The sequence below is a fragment of the Neodiprion virginianus genome, chromosome 1 (assembly GCF_021901495.1).
Source record: "Neodiprion virginianus isolate iyNeoVirg1 chromosome 1, iyNeoVirg1.1, whole genome shotgun sequence".
Taxonomy (NCBI): Eukaryota; Metazoa; Arthropoda; class Insecta; order Hymenoptera; family Diprionidae; genus Neodiprion; species Neodiprion virginianus.
Window position 1 is genome coordinate 2,308,162 of NC_060877.1, and position 24,524 is coordinate 2,332,685.

At 41.4% G+C, this 24,524-nt stretch overlaps 1 protein-coding gene across 7 annotated transcripts; it reads left to right on the top strand.

The window, feature by feature from the left end:
• The first annotated feature begins 1,571 nt into the window (after positions 1-1,571).
• LOC124296806 (diacylglycerol kinase theta) lies at positions 1,572-23,280 on the top strand. Of its 7 annotated transcripts, XR_006906461.1 has the most exons (19): positions 1,572-3,452; positions 10,829-10,908; positions 11,963-12,065; positions 12,343-12,563; positions 12,676-12,847; positions 14,922-15,065; positions 16,852-16,980; positions 17,074-17,208; positions 17,303-17,420; positions 17,497-17,684; positions 17,802-18,017; positions 18,109-18,243; positions 18,339-18,513; positions 18,642-18,964; positions 19,042-19,330; positions 19,420-19,576; positions 19,749-19,856; positions 20,411-20,559; positions 21,191-21,295. XR_006906461.1 is itself a non-coding variant. In XM_046747184.1 (18 exons), the coding sequence occupies exons 1-18, from the start codon at positions 3,317-3,319 to the stop codon at positions 20,504-20,506; spliced, it is 2,925 nt and encodes a 974-aa protein (XP_046603140.1). In that variant the 5' UTR covers positions 1,572-3,316; the 3' UTR covers positions 20,507-23,280. The 7 variants fall into 7 exon arrangements, 6 of the variants coding, with proteins under 6 accessions (XP_046603140.1, XP_046603138.1, XP_046603142.1 ...); XM_046747184.1 differs by having other exon boundaries at positions 20,411-23,280; XM_046747182.1 differs by lacking the exon at positions 20,411-20,559 and having other exon boundaries at positions 21,191-23,280.
• Positions 23,281-24,524: the final 1,244 nt, after the last annotated feature.

The following is a 24,524-nucleotide window of genomic DNA, read 5'->3' on the forward strand; positions in this document are numbered from 1 at the left end:
AATAATATCGTGCAATACGCATTATGAAAATCAAGTATTATTCCTTTATAATAGAACGTGCTTTTATGCTCCGTCCACAATCAACTATAAAAATAAAAAAATAAAAAAAATAATGATAATAATAACGATACATATGATGATGATAATAATGATAATAATAAATTGTTATGGCCTAATTACTGGCTGCCTGTTTACTTGGTATATCCTTTCTATTATACTGTCTCAGAGGAGAAAAAGAAACGCTAACATTGCAGTTTCTCTGCCGTGTGGAATAAATGGAATGCAAATCAAAGAAAAATTCATGTATGAATGTACGAAAAGTAATTTATCTGTAAAACAGTTTGGTCAATAACCTTCACTGTACAATTCGTTGTGTTTTTCATCTACGACGCAAAACGTGGCAAAATGTGAAGTTTTCGATTCCTCGATAAGATTGTCGTATAATATGTTGCGCAAAGAGGCAGTGCGGGGTTGGAGAGGAAAAGGATCGATTAATCAAAGAATATTGAAACACTGCGGATGATAAAAAGGAAAACTGTGACTCCGCACATATCTGAACATCCTCTCGGGAACAGTTTGCGAAAGTGGATCTGCAGTTGTGCAAGGAGTAGAGATCCCGTTGGTGATCGACGCGTCGTAGCTCGGGATGAGAATCGTTCCTTCCGGCGGCGGGAGCGAAACAACCCTCAAATTGAACCCTCGAACCTTTCCACCTGCCGAAAGGAAATTTACCGCGATTCCTGTCAGCGCTTCGCGGTGGCGCAACCCGTCCGTTTCTACGACGGGCTCCGGTAAGCGTCGGTTAGCGTCGCGCATGCGGGTTTTCCGGAACCAGTCGTCGGGTCATTCGCGAGCGAGAACTCGACGTCGACGGACGGAGCTTGGCGTGGTTATCGCGCTTTGCGTTTAAGCTGCGGTAAGACGGCTTATACATCGTAGGGCGCAGTGTCCGTCGCCGGGACTGAGGAGAATACGTCTCGACACGCCTGGAGGAGTCGATACCGGTGGTCGTGATAAACGGACGCTGGAAGTGCGTGCCGATGTGTGCGGTGTGCGTGCGTGCGTGCCTCTGTGCGGTATAGATTACAAGAGGCGCACTGCAGGAGGAACCGGAACCTGCGGAAGCACCGCGAGCGGAATAAGAAGAAGAGGAGGTGGAGGGGGAGGAGGAAAAGCCTACGAAGGGCCGGAGGAGGGCGAGTCCTGTTTGTCACCCAGGGGTGAAAAAGCTCGGCTGACTTTTCCCCGGCGTTGAGAAAAATTACATCGGGAAATAGCGAAAGAAGGGATAAAGAAAAAGGGGCGAAGATGATCACCGGAGAACAACCGCAGCCCGAAGAGGATATCGGGATCGCTGCGGCATCACGCTAGAGCTTGCAGCGGCGATAATCGACTCGCGCGTCCGCGGCGGGTTGCGGTTTAAAATATGATCCCGACTTACGACGGTTGGAGGAGCTTTTTACTTTTCGCGCGAGCATTAACTCCCGTCATCACCGCGTCGCACGGATCCGCAGGCGTTAACGGAATCCCGAGAGCTTTACTCGCTCGGCGAACAGAGAGGTGGTCACCAGCGATCGGTTCGAGAGCTTTTACATCCTCGACTTCGTCCTGCACCGGCGGCCACTCTATCCGTCTGACGGCGTTTAACGGAGCTGCTGCGATGCTCTGGGTCGCCGATGCGATTCGCGTCTTTCTATTGTGACGCGGCGATAAATCATCATCACCGTCATCTTCGTCCCGAAATGTACACCTCTGCGGCGGACGCCGACATCGTCATCGTCATCGACACCAGACCTTCTTCCGTTCGCTTCCTGGGCTGAGCTGATAGTGCGCCTGTGCAGCGGCTTGCGCGATTCCAGGATAGCCGCGATTCTTTCCCCGTCACACCGGGGAGACCCTGACTTTGAATAAACGCGCGCCGAACTCTCGAACTACGTTACACGGTTATTGCGCTATCGCCGAGTGACTAACGTCCAGGAGCAGTTACGCGGGTGAAAATTAAAAAAAAAAAAAAAAAACAAAAAAAAAGCATCGACTCCGTAAAGTGCATCGAGTTTCTCGCCCGGCGTCGAATCCTCGCCGACTGGTTTTATATCCGAATCATTCGATTATCACGGATGATTTACCGCAAAGTCAAGAACCCCGAGAGGGCGTGAATCGGACCTTTACTCGCGCAGTAATAAAGGCAGTGCCCTAGTTCTACTTGCGGAGCGCGTGTTTTCCCGCAGGCATCATTACTCAGTGCGCGAAGAACGAGCGAGCTGGCGAGCCAGATGTCTAAGTTGTGTATAGTTATCTCATAGATCGCGCACCGCTCTACGGGAAGATAATAACAACACGTCGGATAGGCGTAAGATAAGAAGATAAGTAGATGAATAGATGGTCGGCGAGGTGAAGGGGGAGTCGAGAGTTGCCGGGATGTCGTCGCGTTGCGCGGATGTCATGGTGCAGAGGCGCGTCGGCGCGTGAGTGTGTGACGTCGTCGTTCCGACGTCGAGACGCTGATCCGTCGGTCCGTCGGTCCGTCGGGTTGATAGGACGGATAGGACGGGAACGGCTCGAGTCCGGGTTGGGGTGGCGTACGTGGCGTGCGCCGTCCCTGCTTGCGGGGCTGAAAAGCAAGTGCAGTGTGCCGAAAACGCGAGGTGGTTTCGTCGTCGGTCCCTGCACCTCGTACTCATAACGGGCGACAGAGAAGGTGAGGGAAGGCGAGAAAGAGAGAAAGAGAAGGAGAGAGCTCGAAAAAGCTCGCCGGTCGTTGCGGTGCCGAGCGGCGAGGAATCGGAGCGGAGAGCGACGCAGATCGGCCGGATCACCGGAGGAAGAGAGTTGGGGAGAAGAAACGCAGGAGAAAACCGTCACGCCAGCGAAACGATTGTTCTCCTTCGTCTCCGGAGGAGCAACGAAGAATCCGCTGATTATCCATTTTTTTTTTTTTTTTTTTTTTTCCTCCGTACGCATCTTCTCTCATCCCTTGTCGCGACCCCCTTCGGCGTTACTAATTTCAATATTTGCAACGCACGCACACCTACGCACACCCGCAAACGCACACGCACGCGTACGCAGCAGTGCGTTGATATGGTCAGCTGTGTGCGGACCGCGGTGTTGAAGATACGCCGCTGTGAAATATCAGGAAATGCGCCCTAGGCACAACGCGACGTTTATCGACAGGGACACCCTACGGCATCGAAATGTTCGCGTACGGTTTCGAGATCACATAGGCATGTAATACATTATAATCAAATGTGCGGCGTGTGCCTTGTGTAATTTCACGGTGAAAATCTGGCGTAAACGGTGCCGCGGTGGGTCAGGGATCATGGCGTCGGTCTCGGCCGAGACACCAGCCAGCCATGGGCACAGCTTCAGTAAGAAAACGTTTCACAAACCCACCTACTGTCATCACTGCACGGACATGCTCTGGGGCCTCTTACAGCAGGGGTACACCTGCGAAGGTACGCATAGACATCCTTTCTTATCTCGCATCTTTCTCACAAACCTGATATCTACGACACGTACACGATCCTACACTGTCTGTCTGTTCGACGCGTGTGCGTGTCTCTTACACCCGTCTTCAAGGTCTTCGTCGTCCTTTCGTTCGTTCTAACGAGAACAACCCTTGAATCGAAGAACCGTACCCACTGGTACCTGATCTGCGGGATATTTACCTAATTTATTGTACACCATTTTGTTTTTTAACTCGGAGTACCTTGAGAACTTACGTCCTAAGGATATATATAGTTTTGCTCTACGAGGAGATCAGCCAGGTTTCGAAAGCACTATAGGCTAATTACTTCTTGCACGGGATTTGTGATACGTGACGTTTCCCGAATCCGATTGGTACCTACTTCGCACCAACGCAGGAATAGTTTCTGGTTTTGGTTTTTATTTCTGACGTAACTGTTTTGCATTACACGTATCGTCGACACCTTGATATTTCATTGACCGGAGTGAACACCGGATCGCCGGTTTCTCTTACTACCACCAAAGCAGGATTCATTGAACAGAGAAGAAATTGGATCATGATCAATTTGTGCCGTGATAAAAGGGCCGGAAGAGTGCACCGATGTTTACACTAATCTCGTTCATGCTCGGTGCAGTACATACATTCGGTGATCGATAACGGGTATAATAGAGTCCTCGGTCGAGTAACGATATTCATGATAACCGAAAGCAGGTCGATCCTGGGGATAATCGTCACCGCGATGCCTTCGGAGGGAGAGGGAGAGAGAGAGACAGAGAGAGAGAGAGAGAGAGAGAGAGAGAAGTTGAGCAGAGTGGGGGAGTATGGGAGTATGGGGGGGTGGTTGGGTAGGATTTTAAAGCAGTGAAATGAAGTCGGAAGGAGGACAAGCGGGGTGTGAATATCTGGCTGACCTCCAACGGCGATGAATGGATGTTTGAAGCCGACATGAATGGATTCGAATGCCAAAGCGTTCGAGGCCCTCTCCGTTCGGTTCGGGGTCGGCCGATTAATCGAGCTTGCAGCAGGCGGACCGGACCGGACCGGACCTCGTCGTTTCCGCCTCTCCTGTACCTGACGAGTACAACTTTTTGGCGGGCTGGAGGGTTGCGCCCTGCAAGGGGAACCCTGGAAGGAACAGGGAAACGTGGCGGTCTCCTCGCACCTGCACCCGCGGTATGTCCATACAACCACCCCGTATTTCTACAGGGTGTTTCAGGGAGGCAGGATACGTAATCGGGCTTTCAGCCTCTCGACGCCGCTGCCCGGAGCACCGAAGCGTCGTAGCGCGAAGAACGACGCGGATCGAGGAGGACGAGGCGGGGGTCGAGGACGCGCGCATCGCGGCTCGCACGAGCATTGATCGCGGGAGGGAGGGAGGGAGGGAGGTACGGGGAGGAGGGTGAGGGGGTGGCTGGGGGGTGGCAGCGCTATGGCGACTATGGAAGCGGGCTATGGAAGCTGTGCCGAGGAGGCTATGTGGACGCTATGGCGGCACTCCCGCTGGTTGCCCTGCCCGCTTCCACCACCCGCAACCAGCCGCCTGCCCGCCAGCCCCTGTGACGTCAACGTCCCTGCCCCCCACACAGAACCTAGATACATTCACATAAACACGGGCAGAAAACCCGAGCGACGGGTTTCGTTCGGAGAGGAGTAACCAACGACCGAATAACCGAACGCTTACTATTTTACCAGAACTGGGTTACTCTTTCCTCTATTACCAGCTCCTCACCCTCCGATATGCGCATACACGCACACACACACACACACACGTATGTACAATGTATAGATATTTTTTTATTTCTTCACGTATTTCGTCTTATTCCACCACAGCTTGAAGCTGCAGTCGATAATAATTCGACGTTGCTTCGTCTCGTACGTTACACGCAAACTTACCCTTGTAATTCACTTCAGGGTTGTTGCAAAATTATCACACATTCGCAAATTTCTTTACGATTGATTTCATATTCTTTGGAATTGAAGTTTATCGTCGCCGTTAGACTGGATGTTTTATTGCTATATCGTTATAACAATGTGGTAACAGCTTATTTCTTCGGTTACAGTGCTGCGAGTTAAATTCTATTCACGAACGATATCTATAAGAATTTACGCGTGTGTCTCAGATTGAAGAGAAAACAAAAAAAAATTATGGCATTTTCAAGTAATCAAGTTTACATTATCAATCGAACTCCGTGCAACTTTTGTCGATTGTTGGACTTATCAGTTTTTTCGACAACCCTGCGTTACTTCTACGTCGACGCATGTGTGGGAGAAAATGTTGTAGGAGACCGGAGAGTTCGTTGAGACAATACACCGTGTAACGTCGAATAATATAATGTACACATATATCCTTCGTTTGGAAGGTTTGAATATGCGTCAGAACCCCAGTTGTAGGCCGTCAAGAGATGTTCCACTGCGATAAATTTAGAGGAGAGTAGACTAAAGTGCGTAGGGTGCCAAGTATAAGGCAACACGCTCTGACCTGCGATAATTTCCGTGCGTAATGTCTCCGCATATAGGCAGATTATCCAGGTGTATTTTACCCATCGATTTTATTCAGGCTGCATGATGTGCCGTGCGTGTCACGCGTTTCATAGACGTACGTGTCTCGGTGTATTTTATATTATATATTAACGGAGGGAAACTCCATCGAGGGTGCGTGTACAATACGCAAGTATGACGTGTACTCCAAGAAGATAATATACTACGCAATTTCCGGTGTAATTAATTGATGAATAATAGTCATCCGCGTATATACTGTTATTTCAATTATGCGTAACTTGATAGTAAAACTGTTTTTTTTTTTTTTTGTTCATTGCTTTCTGAACACGGTCAACGAATTTTACACACGGTAATACATCGCCGCGTATTTTTAGCGTACCTATACCCATATAAGTATGTAATTATAGACCCAGAGATCAGTTACGGTACGAGAAAATCAACATTTTATTTATTATACTTGGAACTTGCGGTTGAACCCATTAGACTGTATGCTGAAATCATAATACCAGCTAGGCAACCTCGAGTGATGTATCATTTGCGAGAACGACCACATTGCAAACGTTGTGTACTAAGAAACGGATCGTTTTCTACTTGCAAGACCACCACTGTTACGGCGTTTGTATGAAAAGTTTGCGCTGTAATTTTCACCGCGAAAGCATATTGTCGTAGAATTTTTCGCAGGGTGAATTGGTTATAGAAAAAAATGAAACAAAGAGTCACAGCAGGTACCTGTTGGAAACGAGACCGTGAACACGCACGCGTTAGTCGTTACTCCCGGTCAAGTTCAGTAATCGTTGTGCGACATACAGCGGCGACGTTATAGCTACAGGGCCGTTGAATTACGTAAGTATACGAAGAAAGACGCATGCACTTAATTATAACTCAATCTAATCAGACTTCCGCAACCGCAATTGACGACGACAAGAGTTGAGACTCAACCAACTTGCGAGTGCCAACGGTCACTTAGAAATTTATCAAAGCATGTGTAACGGTTTGTGGTATTGATTCTAAGCTGCGGAAGGAATGTTTGGTGAATATCTGCCAATTTTTAGGGAAATAATCTGTGACCGATATCGCTGAGACTTTTTTTCGCACCGTCATATTCTGACTATGCATTTGAAACTAGATGGGAAAACTCGCTGCTTGATCGAACACATCGCGTGGGCAACAGAAGATACCTAGCTGTAACTTTGTGATAAATTATAATGGGTTGAAAATTATTATTTTATGTAATTATTAGCATATATACACTTAAACAATGAAAATCACAGCACATATTCGTAACTCCCGTGAGCATCAGTGGCCCTTTGTCTCATCGCGGGAAATCCTGCGTCCGATTTTACAGCGATGTCTGCAGCGCTTATTCGCGGCATTTTCGTCGTTCGTGTTTTTTCGACATTTCCCCTTTTATTAGATCGGCGAACCGCAAACAGCGTTAATTCTTCGTCGTTGTAAAACGTGTCTGCCGAAAGGTGATTTTCCGGGGAATCCAACCTTTCCTCGATTAATACGTTGCACATGCGTGTAATGATCGTACGGATAGTACGCCGAGTATTCTCTCTCACTTCCAAGTACAATCGGGGAGTTATAAACCGTTAGCTCACGTCGCGCCAAGTGTTAGTACGCGAAATCTGCTCTCTGGTGCTTAAAATAGACACCCGACATGTGTGTACATTTTATACCTTCTCCAACACTTTTTCCTTCTTCTCCTTATTTCTATTTTCTTCCTACATTGCATCCACGAGTCGGACTTTGATGTTGTAATTTTCGACGCCTCGTCCTACCATTTGTCAATTTGATCCGTTTTCCGGTTTCGTTGCATATGCCGTGTGTCGACGTAAGTCGATTTCGTGCTTGTCCGAAAATTGCTTAAATTCGTGGGGTATATATACATATATATATATATATATATATATATGTATATACACTGGTGGTAATAGCAGAATATTTCAAAAATCTGAACACCTCAAGTTCGAGACTGTGTTTTGAATACTTTCATTCTTTCTCTGTATTACTGAAAAATTGGTAAAATTATGTATTCGTACGCGTCGTGATACTTGTCCATTTCAGGTTCAAACCTACATACACGTCTGTGTGTACTAAAGTGTACATGTTCGTTTGGACATTGTGTTTGAAAAGCTAGTGTATACGTTTAACGATCAGTCTTCGGTCCTAGGGTTAGAGTATAATGTATAAGGCGGAAAAAAATAATTTCCCAGCAGCTTTGGTACAGGGGCTCGTATATAAACGCATCTTTATTCGGTAGGCACATGTCTAGATCGACCCCATCCTGTACCTATATACGTATGTATAAATAATGGAGTTGTTTTCATCGGGCGGCATGGAATAGCTTTCGCCTGAAAAAAGGGTGATGCTGCTGCCTCCGTTCTAATAACTTGGATGCTGGCAATTTTTTTCCCTCCTTCTCCACGTTTTAATTCCACCCGGTTCGATTTCTTCGAAAACAACCGAAGCTTATCCGGCAACTGAGAATGGAATGATCGGGGTGGCCCTGCAGGGGCGACCCAAGCAGAAACCGAGTTTGGCACGAATTGCGCGAGGACATGCCTGCGACCTCCTTCGCCCATGTCGAGGTTCGATCTCGAGGGGCGAAGGGGAGGGTAAAAAAGTAAAGGTAAAAGTAGAAGAGAGGCGGAATTGGTCCCGGGACGAACCGTCCGTGCAGCGTTACACAGCGAATTCGATATCGGAGTGTCTGTGTGTGTGCGTGTGTGTGAGCGCGTGTGTGTGGCAGTTTGAAGCTTGTGTATAGACCTAGGAGCCCAACCCGATAGAGAAGCGCGCAACTCGTCCCAAGGGCACTTTATTTTAGAGGTTTGGCGGTCCTATCAGCAGAAAATAGACACTGTCGACGCAAACGGATTACGCAATTAACAACCCGCGGTTTTAATAAACTGAGATTTTCTTTTTTTCGCCTGCGAATAGCCGTTTTTACGGTTTACAACTTGTGAACCCACAAAGCGATGATACTGTACCGCCTTTGGTCGGTTATACATTTACAGGCAGCACAACACCTCGGCTTAAGGGTCAGATAAATTTTATTCTCTGATGCATGCAAGCTACATACATGTATACAAAATATCTCAATCGGCTCTTCTTCCTGCAGCGTGAGCTCTTCCTCTCTCTCTCTCTCTCTCTCTCGCTCGTTCGCTCTCTCGCTCTTCCTCTTAGGCTGACTCTTGAGATTATCGATTGGTTAATCGACGGCTTGATTACCCGAGGAAAGGTGCCGGCGGTGCTGCTGGTGCTTCTCCCCAGATCGATACTGTATTACACATCTCAAGCACTGCCCCCGGAGTGTCGTAGGTATATGAATTGCAAATTGCATCTAAGTAAGTGGGTACCTATGTGCTGCTCATGTTTTTGTCTCGCCCTTCTCCTTCTTATGCCGCATTCTCCGATATAACGTCACCGCCTGTTTCTTCTCTCGCTCTCTCAGTTATACGGCCTTCTCTCCTTCTAGCTGCGACTCATTTACGCCCTGTAACATCCAGACGCGGATGTCTCGAGAAATTTTTTTTTCTTCACGCGTGTTACACACGTTCACATGATCCGTGTATTAAGCTTCGAAGATGAATTGTCGTTGTACTTTGGTATTTAGCCAACTCCTAATAAAGCATTAAATTTTTATAGACTTATAAACTCGGTGAAAGGCTAGGGAATTTTTAAACATATGTACAGTGGGAACATTTTTGGACTCGATCGAATAGTAAAATCTAACGTACTAAATTATGATTTCTATTAGGAATGGTATCGATAGCTAAAAGTTTTCGTGATAGATTCTTGTTAAATGAAAATGATACATGTTTTTTGATAAATTGTATCGAATGACCATATCTTGATATGTTTTTTTTTTCTAATAGAAAATCGGCAGTTTTACTTTCAGCGAAACGTGCGAATATTATGGTAACTTTTTTGTGGCGTTTGTGTCATTGCTGCAGGCTATATCAACCTAGAGGTCAAAATACATTTGGATGATCTGCAGTGTGTATAAATGTTCATCTTGGACGTTAATCGAAATTGATGGATTTACTTTGTCGATCAATCCACGATCTGGTGTATAGTTTCGCCGGTAAATCCGCAGATTTTTTTCACGTATAATACGCAAGGGTGAAAATATCCAATTTCTGGATTACCGTTCAATAAACATAAAAGTTGCCGTAGGTGACTCAAGGCGGGTTATATTATATTTACAAGTTAAAAAAATACGTGTGCGCATGTTTACATAGTCGAATTAAAAATGTATAAAATATTGTCGGGCTGCAGCGAAGGTTTGAGACCCTCGCAGAGGATCGTACCTTTATTCGTATCGCGGCAAGTGTAGGTATGTCTGGATCGGCGCAGCAGCAGTAGCTGCGTAAGCTACTTGTCAAAGAATAAAAATCTTCCACTCGGTGTTTGACATTTCCTCTTGGAAGTTCTCGCGCAAACACTCGTGTTGAGGGATGACGGCTGCTGGAGGAAACTGACAAGTACACACTCGGCAGGATGAATTTCTCATTTATTTTATCCGGCGCAAGAGGCTGTGTCTCTTGCAGCGTTTGTGTATACAAGGATAAGGAGGATGAAAAAAACCTACACAGTCTCACGGATACACGGATATCCCTTAATTGTTATACAGTTGCAACTCGTTTCGTTATTAAATTTCTTACACGTCATCGTGCGCGTGTCGGGAAATTTGCGTTTTCATTTTCTCTCTCCCTCTCTCTCTTTAACTCCACGTCTTTTAACAGATTTATATTTTGTTTCCAGCTAAATAAAACTCAATATACACATATGCGCATTACATACACGCTATCCTCGAGCCAGTTTCTTAAAATATATTTTCAAACATTTCTGTTACAGTCTGCAACTTCGTGGTGCACGACCGCTGTCTCAAGACCGTCGTCTCTCCCTGCTCCAGCATCGCGGCAAGCCTGATCAAGGTAAGATTAATAATTTAATAAACTTTACACATGTCTTCCTATTGTATACACAACAGGCCGAACTATCGTTTCACTCATCTTTGATTTTACTTCTCTCGTGTCAATTCCTGTCTTTCCGTGTACGAAATTCGACAAATTGCACGGAAACTACGCATTAATTTTGGCACGTGGTGATTGCTTTAATCTAAATTTCTCAATCCACCGATGGAAAAAAATCGGCGACGCGAACAACCGTTCAGGCTTTCTGAAAAACGCTGTTCAATGCATTGATCAACAGTGATTGATCATGGTTTGATTTGAAGTGGACAAATGAAATGAGAATACAGATTCTAAGAACTGAAATCAGACCATTACCGATCTTGCAACCTCGTGGTATTTCTATCCTCAATTGCCGATGACGAATAAACATATAAAATAAATTATTTTTCCCCCTCTTAGTCGAGAAAAGTGGTTATTTTTATATTTTTAGTGTAACGACAACAGCGCGATGCGTCAATTTTTGAAAATTCAGAAATTCCGCTACAGCGGGTCTCATTTAACATTATCTTAACGCCAATATTGTGCCTCTATCCGCGACTCGAATCGTCGGGCAATTCGGACAGCCCGACGATCAATAACAGAGAGCTCCGCCGGCTCTCTTTGGCCGTTGCCTCCGGTTGCTGCCTCTCCGCTGTGAAACTCCTCGTCAAAGTAGATACGCTCCCGCGTTGGTCAGACCGAAACTCACCCGTCTTATTCTCACCTGTCCGACTATGACGGGACTCGACGCTCTTTCTACGCCGCCGGACGACCGTACACTCGATAACCTGCTACTACTTAAATTATGACGTCACCGCAACGGGTCGCGTACATACGGTCATCCACCACGCGTGTCCGACTACCAACTCGCACGTGCTACTTGACAATTTCATCGTTCGCGTTTCTTTCAGCCTTTTTTTTTTTTATTTATTCTCATTAATTTCGATATTTTATATTATGTTTTGCAATTATGTAAGTTGCTGACGTCTGAATTTTGCGTTTTTTCACGTTGTCTTTAATTTTTTTTTTTTTGCAGAACCCGGTTGCACATTGTTGGTCGGAACAAGTGCACCACAAAAGAAAATTCTGCAATGTATGTCGTAAACGCCTCGAGGATAGCCCATCGATTCACTGTGAGAGTAAGTATAATTTATACGCAAAAACTAACAATTCATAATTTATTGACGGTTGGGTAAATTTTGCTTTTCAAATTCTGAACAAACGTGTAGCGAATAACAAGGTTGACGATGAACAAAACAAAAAAAACTCAGATTAGAAAGTTATGCCTTGACATCAAACCCCCGTAATTTTCGTAATCCTTGTCAGTTCCAAGACCGAAACGATTTACGTGTTTCGGTAAAAATTTTCACCAAAGAGCGAAGAAGAGTATTGATACCTGTTTGTTTCGATGCACAGTATGCGAGTACTATGTGCACACGGATTGCCAGGATTTTGCGGTTGCCGATTGCAAGGAGAACGCGACTTACCTGCCAGGGAAGGATTTAGCTTCGGTGCGTCACACCCATCATTGGCGGGAAGGGAATCTTCCCAGCAATTCGAAATGCGTGGTATGCAAGAAGACTTGCTGGTCGGCGGAATGTCTTTCTGGATATCGGTGCGAGTGGTGTGGCATGACGGTAATTCATCCCGATCGTTCCTTAACCAGGATAAGCTACTTTTATTCGTTTGAATGGTAACACCACCAAGGTTCGTCTACATTGATCGTTGAAACGTCGAATCTGATTACAGTCGCATGCCTACTGCCACAAGAACATACCGCCGGAGTGCACGTTTGGAAATTTGGAGCCAATATACCTGCCTCCGCATGCAATCAGTATACCTCGCACCGAGGTCCCTATGGAGGCGATCATTGGGGTCCAGGTGCGTCGCAAGGAAGTTCTCGCGCGTGAGTATTCTTGCCGTAAGTGTCTGCTTCACTACCATTATTCTACCGAAAGTGTATCGCACAAAATGGACGATAATCGAGCTAACGATAAATATTACTCGGCCTTCTTTTATCTGGTTTTATTGTATCGATACATCACCGGTTTATACAGAATGTCAAGAATTCGAACGATGTTCAGATATATACGTATATATTTGGGTGTGTCGAAAAACAAAACAAAGAAAAAAAAACATTTTTTTTTCTCGGAGACAAGTTCAAAAGTTTCATGTAGGTATAAAAATACGCTTGTTAAAATTTGAGGTCTTAATATTAACATTAAAAGGTTGCGCATCCTAACGATGCGTCGTACAGGAAATTCACAGACATATGTTTGTAGGGAATTGAACTTTCTACAAAAAAGGTCTGACATAATTTTATGATAAATCTACTTTTTCAAAAGTTATTCGAGGTCTTTAAATAATTTTGCAACTCAAATAACTTTTGAAAGATTAGATTTATCATAAAATGATACCAGACCTGTTTTGTAGAACCTTCAATCCCCTACAAGAATCTGTGAGTGAATTTTCTGTACGACGCATCGTTAGCTAGTTATAAAGATCAGAAGGAGCAACAACTATTTTTCCCGTGTTATTCTTGTAGAAAATATAAAAAGTGCGACGCGCAAGCTCTCAATGTTAATATTAAGAGCTCAAATTTTAACAGGTGTATTTTTATACCTAAATAAAACTTATGATCTTGTTTCAAAGAGAAAAAAATTTTTTTTCTTGATGCACCCTAATATACATGCATACGTATCACACGTTAAACTTACATTTGAATTTAATTCTGGTCAATGTTTCCGTGTCTTGAGTATTCAAATATCATTGCTCGTCTTTTTCTATTTTTGCATCAAGGTACGATCATTAACACTGCAGTTTGCCTCTTGCTTAGCATAAGGCCTAATATTTTTCTAACTATTTGAATCTTGTTGAAAAATCGAATTATACATAACTACATCATTTTGCTTATGGAAGATCTGGATTAGAAGTATAGTAAAATCTCAAATACAGTTTATTACTCCGAATACTCTGATCTCGAATAAAATTCTCGCGTCATACTTAAATATTCTTTAAATGTATGCGGTTCCAATAACATATATTATTTTTCACATTATATCGATCAAGCACTATCGCACAATATCCTGGTATCTGTAATCTATTTACTCAAAAACATTATCCAGTTTTTCTCCAAGTCAATTAATTCCGTTTCTGTAATAATCTCACGCCATGTATACAACCTTGAACATTGACAGGGTAGGTACATAAATTATTACGCATATCTATACGTTTATGATCAAAATAAAATTTACACCTTGTCACCGTAGGATTGAACGTATAATAATTATAATTCATAATGCTTCGTATTTGCAGCTGTAATAGTTGCAGTAATGTAGAATCAATTTTTAATCATTCTAGAGTAGAATGTAAAGCTTGGAAAGAGAGCCGACAGAAATAAATATTTACAATTCGTAATTACTACGTACTAAAAGTTTGTGAGACGAACTTCTAGGTAAATTGAATTTCTTCACAGTGTCCTGTAGTCGAATAATACTTGAAGATAATCATAAGAATAGAATTCATTTAGCATCCAATCCATACCCGCAAGATGTTTTTAGATAACGTCTCACGCCTAACATCGCACTCCTGCTGTTCATCGACCACTAATGTACACACATTTATAGTTACCCACGTGCATATTAACGCCCCCTTCAAATTATCCTTTGTATTATCACAACCATTGTAAAGAGATTCACAAGTTGTTAAGCGTGACGTAGATTCTTGAAAAAAAAAAAAATAATAAACAAGTAAGCAAAGTCAGTAATACAGAATTACGCTAGTTTGGTAAAACTTGCTACGATTCATTTTGTCACGGACAGTAGGTATCATGTATCGGGATGATATAATAACGTAACAGCTTCTGAACATTAATGTGTATCGATGCAGTCGGGTGTTTGGGAGAGCAGGAATCGAGTACAGCTCGTTTTCTTTGAATAGTTTTTAAAAGGTGAAGGATAAAGAAAATTCGGACTATTGTTTGCTTCTCTTTGAAGATTACACTGGAGAGCAATTCGATTTCGCTGAGAGTGAACAAATTGGGGGCGAAGGCCACCTTGCCGCAGCTTTGAGGCGCCTTTCACTAGTTTTGCATCGTAGCTGCCATGGAAATTGTCATGCTTCCCCTCCTTATGTTCGAGGTACCTAGATTATTAATCCATCCTCTGCCATGCGAACCATGTATGTGTGCATACCGAATAGTCAACTACACTTACGCTCAAGGGTGGAAAGCTCTGACCCATACTTTACTCTTCATCGTCCCGCGTACAAGCATAAGCGATTGTGTGCATACTTCGTACTCTTTATCTTGCAGACCAATTTTATCATTCGCGGAATCGTAAGTGTTTTAGCTTCGTATGGCTGATATATCCTCACTGTTGTTTCGTGCCGGCTTAACATGAACATTAATGAAAATGTCCTATCGAACAGTCGATATTCATTTTGTACAGCTATTGACAGTTGTGAAAAGCTAGATAAACGTAAATTTCGCATTGCCATGCTTCGATAATCAACCATGAAAATATGCAGTTTTTCATTCAATCACTTTTCACTAGTTTCTTTCACGTAAACAGTATTGGAAAATGTGCTGAAAAATAGAAGAGAATCATGGAAATTGGAGATAATAAAAGAAAAACATCAAATGCAAAGGACTGGTGAAGTCGCAAAATAGGATCGTTTCAAATGAAGTTTCATCACTGAAATACCGCGTCACTTAAAACCTCTTGCCAGTTTGTATATTCTGAGATTTATTGATATTGCTAGAATAACGATTATAATTTTATGTTGCCTGCTGTAGGTTCCAAATGTACTCTTTGTATAGCGAAGGGAATATCTCTTTAGTTTAATGGTAGTGAAGTAGCGAATTTGTAGACTCTGCGTGTATTCTCGTAAATCCGTTAATTTTGATAGGGAAATTTATATTTTGAAAAAATTTCAATTTCCCATTCATAATTTATTGTTAGCCCCCCAAAAAAGCCTCGCCAAGAAAAAGAAAAATAATTTGCTACGCGCTGATCGATATTGCAAATAATGAATATAAAAATTAGTCGTTCGTGGTTCAGCCTTGTACAAGTACTTGTGATTACGGATTACGCTTTTAATTGGCAGTTTTCGCATGTTCGTGTTTCACTTGACTGCATGTACTCACGGTCACTCTTTATACCTATAACGCTGGCTGGATATCGCGTGGAGATTCTACAATGCTTGTGATCAATCCTCAGCAATCGAGCATCACGACGGATTGCGACAATCGGCATAATCCTTGTACCGCTGTATCCTTATGCGCTTAAAAAGCCATCGTGTACGTTTGGTTGTAAGAAGTGTTGTAGCCAATTAAGAGGGAAGACAGAAAACTAAAATTATGTAGAAGAGGCTGGTAATATTTTCTTGCATATCGGTGGAACGTGTGCTGCATCTATAATTATGAAAATAATCAGGACTCAGGCCTCGCCAAATATTTAATTTCAACCATCCTCATGGATAATTAATTATAAAAATTCTGAGGCGAAAGAATAACGAAAGCAAAAAAAATTTCAATCATTCCAACGATATCTGTGGTCTCGAAAAATCTGCCCACATTTTCAGTTTTTTCTGAAAAATGGGATTTATCATTTATTGACGAGTTTGAAAGGCGGGCTTTTGCATTGATCTTTAAGTATGTTACGACCGTTGGTAATATATGCTCGATATATGCCTTAAAGGTGAAGGCAAAGATGCAGCGTAACGCAAGACTGGACTGTTTGAAATATTTCAGTCTTTCGTCTATCTTCCGAGTTTTCGAGTCCTTGCGTTGTGTATCGCTGCGAATTTAGGTAGAATAAAAAAAAAAAAATTCAAATCAGCCTACCGAGAGTGAGTTTTGAAAATTGTTCCGCAGTTACCGAGATTGAATGTTGACTATATTTTATCGTTTGTTTATTTTTACAGCACGTAATATTTCAGAGGAATTCAGCAGCGGAGACGCTCGGAATCGAGACAATGATGAACCGGCGCAGCAAAGCGGTGCTCACAGCCGGGATTCCAGGCCCCAGAAAGAAAAGGACGACAGAGACGAAGGTATTTCAAGTTATCCAATGTCTGCATGCGTAGGCTCCTTCAAGAAGCACCTTTTCACCTCCCTGGTCATACATCTACCATGTGCCATTACAGAGATGATCAAAGTTTACGATGGCAATATTTCTGCGAGGCGTCGGATATTTCGAGTTATCAACGTCCCTCGTCAAGCCAGTATCGACCAGGTCCTCACCATAGCTCTAAGAGCATTCCACATAACGAAAGATCTGAGTACGTTGAACGTCGTCCTATATTTCGTCTACCGATCAACTTGACGCAATTTCTTGTTGTCCTCTTACCCGTGAATTCTCTTCTTCTATCACAGAAAACTTTTACCTAACTGACTTGTACGCCGCCGACGAAGCTCGTTTGTGTGATCCAACACCCATTAATAACTTACAGCGGAAGGAAGGCAAGCGTCCGGCTGTCTTTCTGCGTTTTAAGTAAGCGTTTTACGATTTTTACCAAGAGTTCGAAGGACACGTGACCATTGACTTTTGTTCGTGCTTATGCGCACAGGGACAACGAGTGTGGCGAGGTACGAGTCTACCCAGGTAAACTTCAGGTGTCTGAGGCATTCTGCAACGTCCCTGTTGACGAAGGAAGTACCGTCACCGATCTTATTCGGGAAGCTCTTCTTCGGTTTGGACTTGAAAATTTCAAATGCGAGGAATATCGCTGCAGCGAGATTTTACTGGATCGTGGTGGTGAGTTTCGAATATTTTGTCGAACGATATTATAAGGTACTATAATGTAACGCACGGCTGACAATTGACTGAGAATTTAACGGAAATAAACAACGATAAATAAACTATAATTTCAAGTAGTTACGGAACGGGTGCTGTCCTGGAACGAAAAACCTTGGGACATCGTAAAGCTACTTGGAAAGGACTCGATCCGTCAAATGGAATTGATGAGGTTTTACCTTCAGTTGAAACAAGATCCTCACGGGCCGAATCTGGCGTTATTTGTCGGCAATCTTCCACCCAATCTTTCAGAACGTAATTATGAGAATATGTTGACGGAGTTCTTGGGTAAAGGTTCGTTTCTCTCTGGTCAATTAAGCGTCATATTTTGTCGAATCGTATGCAATTGTATTCGACGGTAACCATTGTCGTTGAAAATTTACAGAAAATAAATTTTCATCCATTGGCCCAATTTATTACGAGTATGGATCAATGGTGATTATATACGAGGATTCAAACAAGGCCGTAAAGGCATTGTACACATTGCGCGAATCAAAATACGAAGACAAACACCTTTTAGGTAAAATTTTATGCAACAGGATTTTCACCGGTTACAAATCGACTTTTATTGTTAAAAATAACTCCATTAACCGGTTTACATGTTACTTTTCACAGTAATGCTTCTGCCCAGCATCGAGCCGAGTATGGTACCGCCTGGTGTTCAACCTCTACTTGTATTTGTAAATGTCAAGTCTGGTGGATGTCAGGGTCTGGAATTAATTTCCAGTTTTCGAAAGCTTTTGAATCCATACCAAGTGTTCGATCTGGATAACGGAGGCCCCCTTCCCGGGTGAGTGAAACATCTCGTGATAAAAATTTGGTGAAATTGTGGCGATTGGAAGTATATTCTGTGACGCTCTCGTTTGACCTTATACTCAAGAATCATGCGAGCGGTAAATCATTGACATTGTCTTACAGACTGTACGTTTTTCGGCATATAAGAAATTACAAGATTCTTGTGTGCGGAGGCGACGGAACAATAGGCTGGGTATTGCAATGCCTTGATAACGTTGGCCAAGATAGCGAGTGTTCTTCGCCGGCATGCGCAATTGTTCCTTTGGGAACTGGCAACGATTTGGCAAGAGTTTTGCGCTGGGGTTCCGGGTACACGGGTGGAGAAGATCCGCTGAGTTTATTGCGGGACATCATCGATGCCGAGGAAATAAAGTTGGATCGATGGACGGTGGTTTTCCACCCGGAAGATAAGGAGGATAAATCTCAGCAAGTTCCCAATGCCGCAGGTACGGATGTAACGACGATTTCTACCCAATGAAAAGTGAACCGTGATTATAAAGAAAAAACCATCATCAAATTACAGTTGCTGGTTCAACGAGCGAAGATAATACCCAAATATTTGTAATGAACAATTACTTTGGTATCGGAATCGACGCCGATCTGTGTTTGGCCTTTCACAATGCGAGGGAAGAAAATCCAAACAAGTTCAACAGTCGATTCCACAACAAGGGAGTATACGTTAGAATGGGATTGCGCAAGATGGTCGGTCAGAAACTCTGTAAAGACTTGCACAAGCAAATACGATTAGAAGTCGACGGAAAACTAGTAGAATTACCGCAGGTCGAAGGCATCATTATACTGAATATTTTGAGGTATCGCGCAGGCTGTATAGGTTACTTATTCATTATTCATTTGGCAAAAGTAATTCCCCGTACTCACGAAACTTGTAAAATAAATATAGTTGGGGCTCTGGCGCTAATCCGTGGGGTCCGGAGAAAGAGGATCAGTTCAACAAACCGAATCACTGGGACGGGGTGTTGGAAGTAGTTGGAGTTACAGGTGTGGTACACCTGGGACAAATACAGTCTGGTCTTCGCTCCGCTATGAGAATAGCTCAAGTAAGATGAATTTATGAATTAACGCTACCGCAATCGTGAACCTGTCGAGAATGATAAATCGAGTTTCTTGAACGTTGACAGTGCTGCAAAACAAGTTTTCTACGATTACCTTGACATAGCTGACTGACGTAGTGTCGGTATGGTTTTAAAAATTTCATAATGTTATGCTCAGGGTGGACATATAAAAATTCATCTACACTCAGACTTGCCAGTTCAGGTAGACGGAGAACCCTGGGTTCAGAGTCCAGGCGATGTTGTAGTCCTGAAGTCTGCGTTGAAGGTAAACTGAATTAAGATTCATTGCAGCCTCAACATTCCACGAATGAACAGTACAAAACGAACATCATTCGCAAGCAAGGATCGCGAGACTTTGGCGCATTCGTACCGTATACGGCTTAAATTATTATCCGAGCATTAATTGGTTGTCGGTTCGGCAGTTCGTTTTGTAGGGTTCATAAAGTGAAATGGTATGCTGGGGTGATGTACCGTCATCATCTACATCTACATCTACATCTACATCATCATCATCATCATCATCACCACCATCATAATCATCATCATCGTCATTCGACGTATTAAGTACTTGTGGCACGTGAATTTTGAATATTATCATAGGTATTCTGTCTGTATTTAGCCAGTAGTTTTGTTATTTGTATGTATCTGTATATACATATATATATGTATATATGTATATATATACATATATATCGTGTTACGCTATCATGCTCATGACCTCCGCGATAAGCATTAGCTAACTGCTGATGTCCGTCAGCGCATGCATTCCTCCCCTAATCGCACTCTACTAATGTCTCCTTGTTCCTTTGTTCACTTCAGGCAACCATGTTGAAGAAAAATAAGATCAAGCGTCGGAATACCGAACCGTCGATTCTACCTGCTAATGGGGAGGGGGGCAAGAGCACGGACGAGTAAATCAACCATTCTGCAGCTTGCAACTAGTCAGTTGTTTGATCATTCGTTGTAAGGTGCGCGATCCCTACCTAGACTCCTCCGTGCGTATATAAAATATACATGTATATATACATATATATATATATATATATATATATACACATACCTAATACATACATATATGTATATTAATAATGCGCGCAATGCACGGGAGGGGAGTTTCGGAGTGATCCCACTGATAAAAACGTCAGACAGACCTCTCGTACGAAGATTGTTCCTCGGCGCATGCAACCCTTTCACTCCACATCCGAATCTTACCAATTGCCCAACGCAGTTTATGCTTTCCGTATTTTATCGATTAGCCATGCATTCTTCCAATTAGTAAATATTTTAGCTTTAACTATGTAAATTTATTTCATTTTTTCTCGATACTTCGTTTACATATTTGTCGAATTATTATTATTATCATCATTATTTGAAACAAAAAAAAAAAAAAAAAAAGAGCAAACTCATATTATTGTTATTATTATTATTATTATTATTATTATTATTATCATCACTATCATTATTATTGCATATAATTATCAATTCTGGTGTTGTGAACGAAACCGCTATTTTCTTCGACATTCGCATTGACAATTGTTATCGATCGATCGTTCGTTCGTTCGTTCCTTTGTGCATCCTCCTGATCCTATCCCTTCCTAGGCCACGATGCTGAAGAAGGTGAAGAGTAAAATGAAGAGGCGAAATACAGAGCCCAGCATGCAGTTAGCGCTTCAAGCTGGACCCTCGAACGATCCGGATATCGAGAACTTCTGAATCAACGCTTCTTATCGTACGCACGGAGCTGGATCGTCGACGAGTATTATTTCGCTACATTAACATACCTATACATTAATAAAATCGATCACAGATTCAATTGTGATTTGAACGGCCTCGATACGTGCTGTCGTCAAAAAACGGTTACGCTATTGTTAAACTACACGCATAAGTACTTAATAATAATATATATATATATATATAAATATATATATGTGTGTATACAGACACATGCATATATACGTATACATATATTCATAAACGCAGTTCCGAACACATCTTTGATGCTGCAAGAAGGAGACATGAAATAGATAAGAATTTTCAAGTGAAGACGCCACACAAAAACTTGACGAAAATTCAGTGCTAGTTAATTTCTGTTCACGCGTTATTAGAAGTGAAATAGATCTCATTTTTAAATGTTAAATCATAGTGCCGTATGTATTTTATCGATAAATATTTTTTTAGTAAGATTACGAATAGATCGTACTTAATAATGTTATTACAAAATGTTAACCAGTATTCAATTGAGAAGCGTCACAATGCTTACCGCTTACAACATTAATTTGCATTTATGTTCATACATATATATATATATATATATATATACATACATACATACATATATATATATATATAGTTTGTTAGTTGAAAAAAAAAGTAAACTGTAATGTATATTACGTTTCGTATGGTATTTTACCAAGCTATCGCAATGTGAAGGCCCGCAAATTCGTGTGTCGGGATGCAGCAAACACATAAAAATGGAGAAAAAAGAGTCAGTTGTTATTAATATATTATTATATGAAATATTTACAAACTAAATATTAATATATATATATATATATACATATATATATATATGTATATATTTACATAATATTGTATTAGTATTACGATTTTAATTTTGTGATTGTTGTCAATCTGACTGCCGGGCAGTCTGGAATTTATATATAAAACCAGTTGCAGTCAGAGTTTCCTAGAAAACGTGAATAATAAATTTGAAAGAAAAAAAAAAGTTAATTTTAAATAAGTAAATTAAATGAAAATTATGTAATTTCGGTAGAGCTGAATACGGGCACAGCTTCTTTTTGCCAATTCGTCTCTTAAAATTTACATTAACTCAGCGTACAAACTATCTAAACGAGGATGTTGACGAGGCGTCTTGGCAATGTCGAAATATCTGACTCTTGCAAATTACTATAAGTATAATTATTGAGAAGTTCGCGCGAGTCTCTATGGTAGATAACACATTCCACTATAATGTGGCAAAACCACCATGTACATTTATAAAACCTATGCCAAAGAAAGAAAGGAAGAAAGAAAAAAAAACAAAGTAAAGAAAAAATAATTCAATAATTAATAATCTTATCTTACCGTTGAAAAAAAACCTGGTTACGGTATTATATCTATTCAATTATTACAAATTACTACGGTAATATGAATACGACAACGTTTTATGCCCCTGAGCAAGTTCTGCAGCACAGGTATAGTGGATCAATTTAAAGAGAGAGTACCAATGGGACTATAAATTCAGTGACTTGTTGAGATGGGCGAAAGCAATCGAAACAAAAAGGCCGATGTGTTGGCAGGATTCGTTTGAAGTGGATGTGTGTTGGCATCATCCAGATCGGAAGGACAATTCTGGTGCCAAACAGATGTATATAATATATAAAGATAGTGGATAGACGATTTTGAGTTAGCGGTATAATTGATTGGCAAAGAAACAGACGGAATAAAATATATATATATATATACATATACATATGTATACACAGAAATACATGTATATGTATATATATTAAGTATGTGGGTGAAGGACAGTGAAAGTTTCAACGTAACCGTAATTAATAAAGTAGAAGGGACTCACTTGAACTGTGCTGCGACGCTCGGGTCGGCAATGAAATGCTTTCGATGAACGACGGCGTACATCAAAGCTGAAAAAAATTTCGAAATGAATATGATGAGGGGGGGGGGGGGGGAAGAGAAACGAAAGCAGAAGAGAGAGAGAGAGAAAAGAAAACAAACTAAAAGTAAAATAAAACCTAACGACATCCAGAACCTAGTCCGTGTTACTGAAGCGCTTGTAGAAACGCGCTCCTGCATCTAGTCAACTAATCCCGTAGACTCGAATCCCTGCTGGATGTCTTGAGATATAAGTGAAAGGAAAGAAAAGAAAAGAAAAGAGGGGGAAAAATAGACGACAAAAAAAATCCTAAAAAAATTAAAAAAAGGCAGAAAAACACGAAAAAAAAAAAAAAAAATTATCATTGAAAACTAATCACTAAAGATGAAAAAGTTTAAAGGGAGACCCTCATATCCGGATGATGAACGGTCTCCCTTCCCTAATCTGCCGAATATGGGGCTCAGTTGTTCATGCATCGTGTCCGGGCTGGAGCATGAATGATACATGGCCGGCAGATTGGCGAAAATGCATTTGTTAATTGGATCAAAAACTGTAATGATTAAATATTTCTTTTTCGTTGCGAACAGAATAAACTTAAAAAAAATAATATTAAAATAAAAATTAAAAAAAAAAAAAAAAAAAAAAAATTTAAGATAACGACGAGAAAGAAAACAAAAAAAAAATAGAAGAATATTAATAAGCTATGAACAATCTAAGTATAATAAATGAATGTATGTGCTACACAAAGTTAGCAAAATGGTACTCTGTAATACCTACTAAATACCTCTTCCCCAATTATGTTGATATTTTTTCTTTTGTTAATTATTGTTGATAATGGTATAGAAATTTTTTATTAGTATTGAAAATATCGAATGCACGGAAAACTTTATATGGTACATTGCACATTTCGTCAATGAATATTATATTTATTTTACACAAGCGCATTTTTGTACATTTATTATAAAATTATCAGCTTACATAAATTTAATATAATACAACACATTTACATATTGCATATGCCATTAAGCTGTATGTAGTATATAAATGTAGAATTTCACTCTAACGTACAAAAGTTGATAATATTTTTAGTGAATTTTCTCGTTAGTACAGATTCGCGGTATTGCAACATGTCCGCACGTAAAGGTAATATAAAGAAATAAATATTGTCTAAACCACAGTTTTGAGTTGTACATTTAGGTTTCTTAAATAACATTCATTTTACATTATTTTATTGTTCGTAATGCTATAAAAATTATGACATCTACAAAAGTATCATACAAGTAAGGTTCAAATTATTATACATAAATACAAGTTTTAAAA

Excerpts from the sequence above, each read along its gene's own strand:
- LOC124296806 (XM_046747182.1), top strand. The coding sequence starts at position 3,317 with ATGGCGTCGGTCTCGGCCGAGACACCAGCCAGCCATGGGCACAGCTTC. Across the intron at positions 17,209-17,302 it reads CCACATAACGAAAGATCTGA|AAAACTTTTACCTAACTGAC; the intron begins GTACGTTGAACG and ends CTTCTATCACAG. Across the intron at positions 18,018-18,108 it reads GACGGAGTTCTTGGGTAAAG|AAAATAAATTTTCATCCATT; the intron begins GTTCGTTTCTCT and ends GAAAATTTACAG.